The 13,475-nt window shown below is 63.7% G+C and overlaps 1 protein-coding gene across 3 annotated transcripts in view; it reads right to left on the bottom strand.

Annotated features, from left to right (window-relative positions):
- Window positions 1–13,218, bottom strand: part of MLPH (melanophilin) — a 43,866-nt gene extending 30,648 nt beyond the window's left edge. For all 3 annotated transcript variants that reach the window (XR_009866926.1, XM_062202578.1, XM_062202589.1), the window contains exons 1-2: window positions 13,062–13,218; window positions 7,231–7,365 (exon numbers count right to left, since the gene is read on the bottom strand). Coding sequence is in view for 2 of the 3 variants with exons in the window: in XM_062202578.1 (XP_062058562.1) it covers window positions 7,231–7,340 (110 nt within the window). In the remaining variant the exon portion in view is untranslated. The remainder of the gene's footprint in view (window positions 1–7,230; window positions 7,366–13,061) is intronic.
- Window positions 13,219–13,475: the final 257 nt, after the last annotated feature.

Here is a 13,475-nt window from a genome sequence, read left to right as displayed (position 1 = left end):
GGACAGGATGAGTCACCCATGCCTGGCCAAGCACCGGCTCAGTCCTCCCCGGCTGTTAGGCACAGGTGATGCCATGGCTGGGAGGCAGCCCCCGAGCGAGGGGAGCCACGCCCGTGGCCCGGAGTCCAGCCTGGGGCTTGCTCCCTCTGCCCAGCCCTGCTCTGTGGACTTCCAGAGAGGAGGGAGACACAGGCCAGAGGCGTCCAGAATCTTCCATCCACAGATTCACTCCTCAAATGACCACCACGGCCACAATGGCCAGGCCGGTCAGGAGCCAGGAACTCCATCCTGGTCCCCCACATGGGCCGCTTGGGCCAGCATCTGCTGCTTTCCCAGGTGCATTAACAGGGAGCTGCATCAGAAGTGGAGCAGTCGGGACTCGAACCAGCGCTCCCCATATGGGGTGCCGGGGTCACAAGGGGCAGCTTAACCTGCTGTGCTACAGCGCTGGACCCCCTGCACGTGTCTTTAACCCCCAGGTGACTCCGTAGGTGAGGGGCGGAGCCCACTATGAACCCAGAGGAAAACCAGCGATGAGGGGATGCCGATGCTGACGCTGACGCTGTAGGGACAGCACCGGCAAACTCCTAAATGTGAAAAATTCCTAAAAGCAAGCCACCAGCTCACGTCTATAGCTACGCTTCAAAGGAGAAAGGGGGCTGGAGCAAGAGTTTCCGACAGAGAGACTCGGGGCCCCTGCCTGTCGCAGGCAGATATGGAGTCCCTGCCAGTGTTGCTGGTCATCACAGACGCTCCCTGTGCGGACAGCACACAGCACGCTGCCCCCAGCCTGCCACCCCCACGCCACACTGGCGTAGCTGGCCTTACTTCACAGGGTCCCCTGAGCGGTCGGCAGTGTGTGGGCTCTGAGAGGGACGGAGCCCCCGATGGCCGGGTACTGGGGACACAGCGGTGAGCCACACGCAGACCTCATGGGCTTAGATCCCTGCGGGGAGGCCCCCTCTGAGACGAGGGTCACTTGGCTGGTGCCAGCTAACGGGGAGGTCCCGGAAGGCAGGGGTGAGGGTGCTGGGAGCCACAGATTTCACGAGCAGGCAGGGGTGTGACTCTGGGGGCCATGGAAGAAGAACAGGGCAGTGAGGGTGGAAGGAGGGACTCGTGTGTGTGTGTGTGTGTGTGTGGTCTCCCTTGGTGTGCACAGGGGTGATGGCAGGGTGTGCCTGGGGCTGGCCTCGAGGCTGCTGAGTACCAGGTGGGATGTGGGTGGGAGGGAGGGAGGGGAGTCAGTCAAGGCTCCTGGGCCCCTGACCTGGGAAGCAGCTGGCTCTGAGATGAGGCAGGGGGTTGTGGTGCAGGAGGAAACTCACTCCGGGTTTGGACGCGCTGGGGAGACAGGCCGACCAGACCCCTGCATTTGGCTAGTGAGTCAGTCCAGGTCACCACGTTCGTCCCCCGTCACTGGGCACCCTTGGAGTTGGGTCCCCAGTTGCATCAGCTGCACTTCAAACCCTCCGTGGCCACAGGTGGCTGGCAGCTGCCATGCTGGGAACACAGATACACAAGGCCCCCATCAGGGCAGTGCTGGCCCAGAGGACCCTGAACCCAGTGGGGCCGCGTGCGGGCTGCGCCGGGAAGAGCAGAGGCCGAGGCCAGGGCCAGCGCTGCACCACAGCAGTGGGGAGGACCAGCTGTGACCTGGCATTTCGCCGGAGGGCTGCCTGGCGTCCTGGCTCTCTGCCAATGCACCCGGGAGGCCGCAGTGACAGCTCAAGTGCTTGGGCCCTGCCACCCACCGGGGAGACCTGCAGGGAGCTCCTGGCTCCTGGCTTTGAGCACCCGGCCCTGCCACCCACCGGGGAGACCTGCAGGGAGCTCCTGGCTCCCGGCTTTGAGCGCCCGGCCCTGCCACCCACCGGGGAGACCTGCAGGGAGCTCCTGGCTCCCGGCTTTGAGCGCCCGGCCCTGCCACCCACCGGGGAGACCTGCAGGGAGCTCCTGGCTCCCGGCTTTGAGCGCCCGGCCCTGCCACCCACCGGGGAGACCTGCAGGGAGCTCCTGGCTCCCGGCTTTGAGCGCCCGGCCCTGCCACCCACCGGGGAGACCTGCAGGGAGCTCCTGGCTCCCGGCTTTGAGCGCCCGGCCCTGCCACCCACCGGGGAGACCTGCAGGGAGCTCCTGGCTCCCGGCTTTGAGCGCCCGGCCCTGCCACCCACCGGGGAGACCTGCAGGGAGCTCCTGGCTCCCGGCTTTGAGCGCCCGGCCCTGCCACCCACCGGGGAGACCTGCAGGGAGCTCCTGGCTCCCGGCTTTGAGCGCCCGGCCCTGCCACCCACCGGGGAGACCTGCAGGGAGCTCCTGGCTCCCGGCTTTGAGCGCCCGGCCCTGCCACCCACCGGGGAGACCTGCAGGGAGCTCCTGGCTCCCGGCTTTGAGCGCCCGGCCCTGCCACCCACCGGGGAGACCTGCAGGGAGCTCCTGGCTCCCGGCTTTGAGCGCCCGGCCCTGCCACCCACCGGGGAGACCTGCAGGGAGCTCCTGGCTCCCGGCTTTGAGCGCCCGGCCCTGCCACCCACCGGGGAGACCTGCAGGGAGCTCCTGGCTCTCGGCTTTGAGCGCCCGGCCCAGCTCGGCTGTTGTGGACATTTTGGGGGTGAACCATGGATGGAAGATTCTCTCTGCCCTTCTCTCCCTCCATCGCTCTGCCTTTCCAATAAATAAATCTTAAACACACCAAAAAAGACAGAGGCTGAGGCAGAAGCCCTGGACCCTCCAGAAGCAGGTATTTAAGGAGTTGGGGGTGGGGGTGGGGCGGAATCCAGCAAAGGAGACAGAAAAAGGGTTAGAACCCAATACTTGGGTGTAGACAGTCACCCCAGAAGAGACTTGATGAATGCTGCTTCTGCTCTGATTACATTTTTCTATGTATTTTTAAAAAAGCAAAGTGGAAAAAAGTCGTCTTTTCACAGCCTGCCATTTCTGTCCAACCATGGCTTGCATGGTTTATTTCTAAAGTGTTGTTTTTAATGGGTGCTGGGCAGTCCCTCGCCCAGGGCCTGGACTTTTGCTCTTTCTGGCCCCTACCTCTTCTAACGCTGGCCCATGCTGTCCTCGGGGAGGCTCTCCGCAGGGGCCTGGCTGGGGCCAGGAGCTGCCGCGGTGGACAGCGTGGCCTTGGGTGTACCAACACGGTGACCGAGCCAGGTGGAATTTTTCTTTATCTCTGTCGATATGAGGGATCAGGGTTAGGCTAGCGGGCACTCCTCCTGGCACGAGGCCTTTTACGTAACGCAGGAATCACTTGTTCCTTGAGGGTTCGAAGGAGGGTTCCCAGGAGCATCTGGCCCCAGCCCTTTGGGAAGATGGCTCTTAGGCCGCGTATTCCCGAAATGAGCCAGGCGGAAAAGAGGAGAACGTGAGGCGAGCGTGGGGAAGGCGGGGAGGGTCGGTGTGGCAGGCAGGGCGGGGAGGGGGCTGCCGCTGGGGTTGCAGGGGCTCAGGGGAGCAGGAAGGAGGCTGGGGGAGGGCAGTCCCGAGCCCCAAGCCTGGTCGTCCTGTCCAGTCAAAGGGCAGCACAGGCCAGCGTCTGGCAGGATGGAGCCAGGGCAGAGGGAAGACTTCCTGTCTCCTTTGTTGGTTTTACTCTGGAGATTAATCACGCTGTTGGCCGTTCTGGAGGCGTGACCAAGGGGGGGAGGGGTGACCGAGGTAGCTGCAGCTGTTCAGTGCCAGCAACTGTGAGGGTAGAGGAAGGGGGGAAGGTGGGGAGGGGCTTGAAGGCAGGCGAGGGGAAGGAGAGGGGGCAGCTAGTCTGGAAGCTTCGAGCACCGTGGAAGGAGCAGGTGAGCTCCTGGCTAGAGTGGGGTCAAGAGCTGCTGTGGGACCAGGATAAAAGCAAGACACGATGGCAGGACAGTGCTGTGGATTGCTTGGATGGAGCCTCTCCCCCGCTCCCCCAGCTCGCAAGGGCAGCACCTGTCCCCTGCAGCAGGGCAGCAGAAGCCAGGGTGGGGCTGGCAGGGAAGAGGCACTGAGTGGCAGTCACAGCCCAGCTGGGAGTGGGCTGCGGTGCCCAGGGGTCATGCGCCATGGCTCAGGCACAGGCGGAAGGAGGTGGGCTAGGAAGACACAGTGGGGCTGCAGGCTGCAGAGCCCATGGCAAGGACCAGGATTAGGCAGGGCATGCGGTAGCTGCAGTAGGGGCTGGGGCTGGGGTGGGACGCGGGGGACAGGACCAGCAGCGGAGTTCTGAGTGCCCTCAAGATTTTCTCCTTACTGCCCAGGCACCCGGAGGGGAAGGAACAGAAACACACACCACCAGGTGTGGTCTTGCAGCACAAGGCTGGCCTCTCCTGGGAGCCCTACCGGGCTCTCCTCTCCCCCGGCCCCTTGCAGCTGCCATCATGGATCCTGCTGTCCAGGGCTCGGTCACTCAGCCCACCTAGTCCCTTGCCCCATATTGGCCTGCACAGGCCAAGGCTGCCAAGGACAGAGCAATCGGTCCGTTGGAGCAAGGCCTCTGGTTTTCGCTCAGATCCTGAGCCTTCCCTGCCTCCCGAGCCATGCGAGCTCTCCAGACACAAGACCTGCACCAGACAGGGCTCAGGGTTAGCACGAGGGGCGCTGTTCTCGCGCACGGATGGCTGTCCTGTTCTCATGCTGGCCCACAGCAAGGCACAGTGTCCTCGGCACAGCGCCCAGCAGGGACCGAGGGAGGGAAAAGGGAGCTGAAGCCTCTGTCTCCACTCGCCTTTCTGGAGCCAGCAGCGGTCAGCCTAACTCCGCCCCTCTTGGCCAGAAGCACGGTGACGTCAAGGTTGGTGTTTCGGGTGAATCGGCTGTCCAGCCAATGGTGCCTTGGTGGTTTGCCGCCCGCGCTGCAGGCCGCACGTTGTGTGCACCGATGCGCCTTCACAATGAGATCGCTCTTGGGGTGCTTGCTTCTTGGCTTCACAATCCCCTCCCTCCCCACCAACTTCTCCCAGCGGCCTCGGTGGGTTTGCCTGAACCAGGGCACCCACTGGCGTTCCGCCTGGAGAACGGCGGATCCATTGAGAGTGCGACAGAACCATTGCCGCATTGCTGGATCTGCAGCAGCCCTGGCTCTGCGCTGCCTCCGGGCCTCCTCCTCCTCCTGCTGGCCGCTCAGAGATGCGCGAGTGCCCCGGAGTGAGCAGCGCTGCACCGAGGGTCACGGAGAAACCCAGAGACGCTGCAGTGTGGCAGGGGCACGGCGCTGACTGCGCGCGTGGGAACTGCTTTAACAGGCCAGCTAGCGTGGGTGGGAGACCTAACGTCATCCTCCGCTTCCTGTGGACCTCTTGTGCTTAAGCTTGCCCTGGGGAACCAGTTTTAACCCAAGGGCTCCTGCAAGCCCGGCTCAGCCGTGCCCCCGTGCTGAGTGTCAGCACTGCCCCAACTGAGCAGAACCTGGGCCTGTGCATCCCGGCCTCATGGCCATGGCCACGGCCATCAGCCCCCGCTGCCACCTTGCGGTCACACGGTACATGAAGAAGACTCCTCCTGGTGAGGCAGTCGCGCCTCCTGTGGCATATTTAGGCAAAAAGGCCTCAGACAAGAGACAAGAGCATAAAACCAGAGGCACGGCAGCCCCTCTGCCAAAGCTGCCCCTGCTCTCCGGCCCTCCCTGCTCTTGTACGGGAGGACCGGTCGCGGGTTTGCCTCACGCATGCACCCACGCCATTGCCCCTCTGCCCTCGAGTCCATGCTGTTCACACACGGCACACGGCCTCCGCCCACCCTGCACGCATTTGGGGTCTTCAGTAAGCCCACCTCCCCATCCACGGCGGGACAAGAACTCACAGCAGAATGGGCCAATTACACGGCCCCTCCTGGCTCACTCTGAACAAGCGGCACAAAGATGCCTGGGCTCCCCGGACCCGCTCTGTCCAGGAGACTTCCTTTCCCTAGAGGCCTTGGAGGTTACCTGGGTGTCTCCCTGCAAGGTGCAGTGAGAGAAGCAGAGACGGTGTCAGAGGGAGAGGCCGGGTGAGGGAAGCCCCTGGGGACTCCAGCTAGGTCCCCTGCAGGGAAGCCAGGCCCGGTGTGTGTGTGTGTGTGTGCGTGTGTGTGTGACAGATGTGGGAGTCGCTGCGAAGACGGCGCTGGCCCAGGGTCCCACCCTGCACACCCCGGCCAGCTCATCTGCACGCCGTGACAGTGAGGCGCTGATGGCAGGGCACGGTCCCCCGGGGATGGTGGGACGAGAAGGGCACGCAGCCCTCGGCACGGCTGGGAGGCCGGCGGAGGCAGAGAGCACTGCACAGAGCAGCGTGCTGGACACTGGTGTTCCCGTGGGCAGCGTGGGAAAGGGAGGCTGAGGGGCTGCCCACCACGCTAGGGCGGGTGGCAGAGGCTGGAGAGAGAGAGGCCAAGCCAGGGCTGAAGAAGGAACGGCCACGGACCAGGGCACGCGGGTGGCCCCTCCAGCCCCATGGCTGTCCCCTCGAGCCCCACGGACACCTGACATTGGGACTGCTGAGCTCCAGAGCTGCAGACGGTACGAGGGTTTTAAGTCACTGAGTTTGCAATCTGCAAACTGCATCTGTAGCATCCCAGGGAAACCGATACAAACCCATCCCTGCCGCGACAGCGCTCCTCGTGGTCTCGGTACTGGGCACGTCCGACTCCACTTCCCAGTCCTCCGCCCTGCCCCCCAGCTGAGCTGACCTCAACCCTGTCCTCTCGGCTACACAGGCCATGACCTTGGGCTTGCCCGTGGCTCCTCTCCTACGTGGATGAGTTTGCTGTGGGGTGCCCGAGGACAGAGGTGGAGGGAGGAGCAACAGGGGTGTGTCGGCTCCATCCGTGGGCTGGGGGCCCCCACGGGTGGGGGAGCGGCTGCCACTCACAGCGCCGTGAGGGCAGGCAGGCCAGCCTCTGTCCTCAACCCTTTGACGCCACGTTCTGGGTGTCTCGGAGTGGCAGTGAGATACACCCTACTGATGGCATTTCACTCTTTGACGCTTCCAATCTTGTCGGCCAAGGATCACCCGGCTTAGGAGACGCCCCCCTGGAAGCTGGATCATGGCTATGGATAAAGGCTCAGAGAACTCCCACGCACCGGTCTAGGAGGCTGGAGCCCCCCCTACTCCAACCCCAAGGAAGGCGGGGCTACGAGTTGGAGCCATCCCCTGGCTCCCGGCTTCTGCCCCACGCCCTGCACTCTGCCCCCAGCACACCCCAAGGTGACGGTCGCCCCGCAGAACGTCGGAGGACCGGTGCCCTGCGGCTCGGCCACCGCACACTCACTGCAGTCTCTCTTCCTCTTTCCTCCTGAGGTCGAAGTCTCGCTGCACGACCTCCCAGACGTGCCTGGCCTCGTCGTCCGTGAGCTTGGAAAGGTCCAGTTTTCTCCCCATCTCTGCTTTCTGGGCAGTGTCACACCTGAAATGACAGGGCCAGGGCGGTCAGTGCGTGGACGCCGCTCGGCTCACAGAGGAAGAGCCAGACCAGGGCCCCGGGCGCCTGGCTCCCGTGCTTTCCCAAACAGGCCACCGCTGGCTGGAAGCCTGCAGGAGCAGCTTAATGAATTTAAGTAAATCTACCCATAAAGTCCCCACACTTGAATTCCCACTGTGTCCGCTGTGAGATCGAGGCCAAGGGTTCGCCACGAGTGGCACAGCCCTTCCTTGGCCTGGGGCGTGCCCTGGAACAAAGGCTCCCCCTCCCCGAGTCTGCTCCCCTTATCCTAGGAGAGGGGGCAGCACGGACCCTCCTCTGCTTCCCCTTGACCACCAGGAGTGAACGCGCAGGCCCCACGGGCAGGGAGGCCGGGGAAAGTCCACCTCTCTGTCCTCCAGGCTCCGGGGCTGGTCAGCTTTGCCACGCAACAGGGCAGCTCTCCCGGGGGCAGTGTGACACCGTGGGGGCGACAGCCTGCACCTGCCACGGGGTGGCACCAGTGGTGCAGGGTACAGGAGAGCCAAGCTGGGTGAGCGGCCGGGGTGGTGGTTCCCTCCGCAGCCGGGGTCACCTGGTAGTCCTGGCAGCCAGGCCGGTTGCTGCTGGGGGGTTCTGGCCGATCCAGCCGCCCCACAGAGCAGCAGCCGCACTGATCTGTCTCTACGCTGTCGGCTGCCCGGGAAGCCAGCCTTCAGACGATTTCACGCCCTTTTTGAAGTTCGCCAGAGAAATCCAGATATGAAAATAGATGAGAAGCCGAACCTTAGCGCCTTGCTCGCTAGCTGCTCGGGGTGTGGTCCCTGGGATCCTGTTAGGAATGCAGATCCCCAGGCCCTGCTTCGGCCCTACTGACTCGGAATCTGCATTTGAACAAGACCCCTGAGCAGGACCCTGGGCACACCCAGCTGGCCAGGCTGCCTCAGAGCCCTGTGAGCCACAGAGTCCCAGGGAGGCATTCACTTGGGCGGGGGGGGGAGGGGTCACAGAGGGCCCGTGTGTCCTGCCGGGGTGGTGTTGGGCTGAGCACACCGGGACAGGCTCCTGGATCTATGCAGATTTGTAGGGTTCACCGTGAGTGTAGACATGCACAACACCACTGGGTATAAGCCAGGAGGCATCACTGCACCCGGGGGGGACACGCCCGATGTGTGCACACTGGGGACGCCACACGGGACTTCTCTGACCACCCAGGGGGCTCCGCCCCTTCAGGTGTCACGTTAGCGGTGCTGAGCTCCACAAGGACGGAGCCCCCAGCACACAGTGGGTGCTTTCCTGGGCCCCACTCAAAGGCTGCGTGGGAGAGAGCCCTGGGCCCGAGGGCGCTGCTCCTGGCACCTGGGCTCTGGCCCAGTGCTCTGCAGCTGCGGGCTCCGAGAGCCGGGAAGACCCCGCTGGATCGCAGCGGGCGTGCCCTGAGCGCTCACATCCTTCTCAGGAGCCCGGGGAAGGGTCCCGTCAGCCCGACGAGCACCCGAAGGCTCGGTTTTGCTTCCAAAGCTTGAGAGAACGCGATCCCGGTGCCAGCGCCAGCGAAACTTGCCCTGCACGGGGAGGGGGCTTCAGACTGGCTGCCGCGAAGGTAAATTCTGAAAAGTGGTGGCTTCTGGGCAGACACGGTGTCAGGGGCCGTCTCCACGGAGTCCCACAGCGGCCAAGCTAAAGACCCCCGGCTTGTGCCCGAGGTTGGCGACAATGGACGCTCGGATGCAGGGTCTGGGCGAGGTGGACCCACAGCAGCACCGGGTTTCTGGTTTCTGGAACAAAACGTCCCTCTGCCGATGACCGGAGTTGATTCATTTGGACTTTTCATCATGTTTGAAAAAAATCGGTCACGAGGGGAGCGTTCACCGCAGTTCTGTTTCCAGAGGGCGGACAGCGTGACCATCAGCTGAGGGCCGCCGGCCTCTCGCTTCTCCCAGGGCGCCGGCACGATTCCAGGCGGCCTCGCGGCCCGAGTCTCGAGCCACGGAGGAGAAAAGCAAACAAAAGGAGAAAGTGCACTTTCCTTATCAGTGAGCCCAGTGAGCAGGAAGCGGGGGCACTTCAGAAGCGAGGCCGTGTCCCTCTTGTGAGGACAGTCACATGGCAAGGACAATCACAGCGGGGGGGGGGGGGACAGAGAACGGGGGCCAGGGAGCAGACTGGGTCTGAGCGGGGTCTGGACCCTGGGGCAAGAGGATGGGGGAAGGCAAGGGCCCCTGGGGCTGCTCTGGGGACCCTAGCTGCCAGGCTGGGGACAGAGGTGCACCGAGATGACCCAGCACACAGGGGAGGGGGGCGACCAGCCCCACCCCGACCCTGGCTTAGCTCAGCCTTGGAGGCTCCTACAACACAGCACCCGAGTTCAGGAAAACCCACTCCTGGCTTCGCAGTCTGCCACAGTAGGCCCAGGTGACGCGATCAGATCCCGAAGACGTGTGCACCCCACACAGCCCAAACCAGGTGGAGTACTGGTGCCTGGCGGGTTAGAAGGCACCTGAGCACTTTGGTTCTGTTGATTTTCTGCTCTGGCCCCACTTCCTGTGAGCAGGAGGTGGGGGGGAGGGGGGAGGGTCTCCAGATTTCCAGCGTGGCCCCGGGGCAGGCGGTGCCCTGCTGCAGGGAGGCGGGGAGCTGGTGTGCCAGCCACGGGTCCTCCTCGTCACCCAGTGTCCCATTTAGTGCATGGCGAGGCCGACCGCTCTTAAAAGTGTACTTCTGGAAAATCATCTTAAACCAGATGGAGGACATTCAGAGTCTTCACAAATGTTTGTGGAAAATGAGTATTAAGAAGACACCACATGGCGGCCGGTGCGGTGGCGTAGCAGGTAAAGCTGCTGCCTGTGGAGCCAGCATCCCATATGGACGCCGGTTCGAGTCCTGGCTGCTCCACTTCCGATCCAGCTCTCTGCTATGGCCTGGGAAGGCAGTGGAAGATGGCCCAAGTCCTTGGGCCCTTGAATTCATGTGGGAGACCAGGAAGAACCTCCTGGCTCCTGGCTTTGGGTTGGCACAGCTCTGGCTGTTGCGGCCAAGTGGAGAGTGAACCAGCACATGGAAGACCTCTCCCTCTCTCTGCCTCTCCTCTCTCTGTGTAACTCTGACTTTCTAATAAATAAATAAATCTTAAAAAAAAAGAAATAAAGAAAGAAAACACCACATGGACAATAGCCTCTTTGCACCAAATAAACTCATTTTTCAGTTCCACGAGCTTTTGGAAGCCCTCTCATGTGTTCAACCTCAGCATTTCAATGCATGAACCAAAAACCACTGGGGTCTGGGGACGTGGTGCTCAGCCTGCCCGCTCGCCTCGGGCCAGCACGATGGTGGGGACACTCGCGGGCCGTGGAGTGGCCACCACAGCCTTCCCCTGGGGTCAGCTCCTCCCCCAACACCTCTGTTTTGTTTTCTCCCCAAGATCCTGGTCTCCACTTGCTACTCCCCCACCCACAGCAGAAAAGGACAGGGGCCAGGGGCCATGGGAGACCCACAGAGGGGGCGGGGCTGCCCTGGCAGGAGAGGGCACCTCTGGGGTGGGGGGGCACAGACCCTATCTGTTCCTGGTCCTGCTTCTGTGCAGATAACTCCAAGTCACGCGTTTCCTGAACAAGACACTTTCAATTTGCGCCTGTCGCCCTGTGCGGATTAATTGCGTTTCTATTCATGGAGACTGTCAATCATCCCCCGTTGTTTGATGGGCATAACTGACAGGGATTAGGAGCCGGAGGGAGAGCATGGGCACCCCGGACCCAGGCCTCTGGATCTCAACAGTGCAACTGCCGTCTTTACTCACTGAAGATTCGATTTCGTGTTCTCCCCAAACTGCTGGAGACTGCAGTGGCTCCCAGGTGAAGACTTGGTCTAACCCTGTCTCAGGCCAGCGGCCCCCAGGGCACCTGGCAACAATGGTGACTGTGTGTGGCCACCTGCCTGAGCAAACGGAAGCCGGAAGCCAAGTCCAAGTTCCTGGTGAAATGCCCCTCCGACAATGGCAGGGACCCGCTCTCTGACTCAGCGGCTCCTGCTGATAAAGCTGTGGGCAGAGGGGCGGTGCCCTCCGCCTTAACCCTTTGTGGCTTCCCTCAAGGCCACCCTCAGAGCCCCCCAGTGGCTGTCCCTGTGGGCAGGACACGGCACCCTCCAGTCTCCAGCAGCAACAACACGGCACGCACATTTCCAGCCGGAGCTGCTGGCCTCCCTGCACATGGCCAGGCACACCTGTGGGGCTCCCCGAGCTCCGGCTGGCTCCAGCAGGTGGTCTGCCTCTGGATCACCCCCAGCCCCACCCGCCCACCCCTGGTACCAGCAAGCTGTCAGGCAGGCTACTCGGACGGGGACGGGGACACTGGCAGGGGCTCTGCACTCAGCCCGAAGCCTCGCTCTGGTCTCACAGCAAGGACTGGCCCAGGGCGCGGCTGCAGAGAGAGGTGGGGCCGAGAGTCGGCAGCTGGGACCCAGTCCCGCTCCAGACTGCGCCACCTGGGACAGGAGCCTCCTCTTCTCAGCCTCTCGGTTTGGGCGTGTGTACCATGGACCTCCCTGGCCCTCTCTAGCCCTGGATGGCGCCGGAATGCCAGGATGGAGAGAGAGGTTATGGGGAAGGGGTGCAAAGACAGAAGGGGTGCAAAGACAAAGCCACCGGGCCTGGGGCACCCCGGGGTACCAAAGCCACTTCCCATTAGCTGGAACCTCTTCTGCACACCTCATCTATTCACTGCTTCTCATTTTCCTGGCCACCAACGCCTTCATTGATAAGACCCACTGACTCCGCGTCCGTGCCTGGTATTGTGCAGGTCCTCTGTCTGTGGCTGGGATGCCAAGGTGAGGGGACGGGGCTCTTGCCCAGGGAGGCCTTGGCCTTGCCGAGAGCCAACAGGTGGACAGGCGGGCCCAATAGGACACTCGTGCCTGGCAGTGGCAGGTCAACCCTGCCCCAGATGCTAAGGTCGCTGCTCTGCTGCCCACAGCCTGCGGCCCTGGCTGGGCTCCTGAGATGCGCAGCCCTGGGCAGCGCTGGCCCGTGGCCCTGGTGTACAGGGCCGGCTGCCTCCCCATCGTTGTCCCAACCCCACAGAAAGAAATACGTGAAGGAGACACGCATGCCCTGTGACACAGCGACATGCAAAAGCCCCCACCCAAGTTTCCTGTGGCTGGTTAAGGTCAGTGGGAGACGAATACAGCCCACGAGATCTTTGGGGATTTACTGGGGATGCTCAGCTCCCGCGGGGACCTGCACGTCCCCCAGGCCCACCGCCTGGGACCCTTCCCACATCTCGGCAGCCAGGGGGCCTGGCACCAAGCAGGAGGCAACTCCAGCCGAACTGGGGCTCTGAGGGGCCCTGAGGAAGGCTGGGATCCTCCCGTGCCAAGATCTCAGCCAAGATCCCGCCTGCACACAGGCACAGCCTGGGGTGGGGTGGGGGGGATCTTTCCCCAGACAGCCCCCGGGGCCCCTAGGCTGGCAGCCCAGGAGCCTGGGCCATCCACAGCCTGGCCGCAGCTGTCTATTCTGAGGGTGGTCCCAAACGCGCTTCCCGGGGAGGGGCTGGGGCACACTGGTTCCTCCAAGGTGTGGTGATCCGGGTCTGTGGCCTGAACGCGCCTTTCCCACCACCTGGACCAAGGTGTTGGTCAGGGTCAGGGTCAGGCGTCCCCACCCCACCCCCCAGGCCCCGCCGAGCCCCTCTGCGCATACTCACCAGTCTGCCTGTGGAGGTCGCTAAGCGCGGGCCCCCGGCCGTCCAAGGGAGAGACCGCGGTCAGAGCGCGGGTCAGGGCGCTCTGGGGCGAGGCGCGGTGATCCGGGCCAGGCAGGGCGCGCGGCGCACGGCTGAGGGCGCGCTCCGGACCTGCTGGAGCCGGTGGGCAGCTGGGGAGGTGCTGGAGCCGCCTGCCCGGGGTCACGTGGGCCGCACCCCGCCCCGCCTAGCCGGGGTGCGCCCGGCACTTCGGGGTGCCCAGCCGGAACGAGGGCGGAGCCGACGCCTGGGGCGCCAGCGAAGGAAGAGGCCGGCGCCGGGGAGCGCACCCAGCGCCTCGGCCCCAGGCCACTCCTGGGGAGTTTGCGCAGACACCTGCGAGCGCCCCGCCTCACGGTGGGGGGCGGGGCACGG

This window comes from Lepus europaeus, chromosome 1 (genome assembly GCF_033115175.1).
Source record: "Lepus europaeus isolate LE1 chromosome 1, mLepTim1.pri, whole genome shotgun sequence".
NCBI lineage: Eukaryota > Metazoa > Chordata > Mammalia > Lagomorpha > Leporidae > Lepus > Lepus europaeus.
Note: the sequence above shows the minus strand (reverse complement) of the source record. Positions and strands in the feature narration are given on the sequence as shown.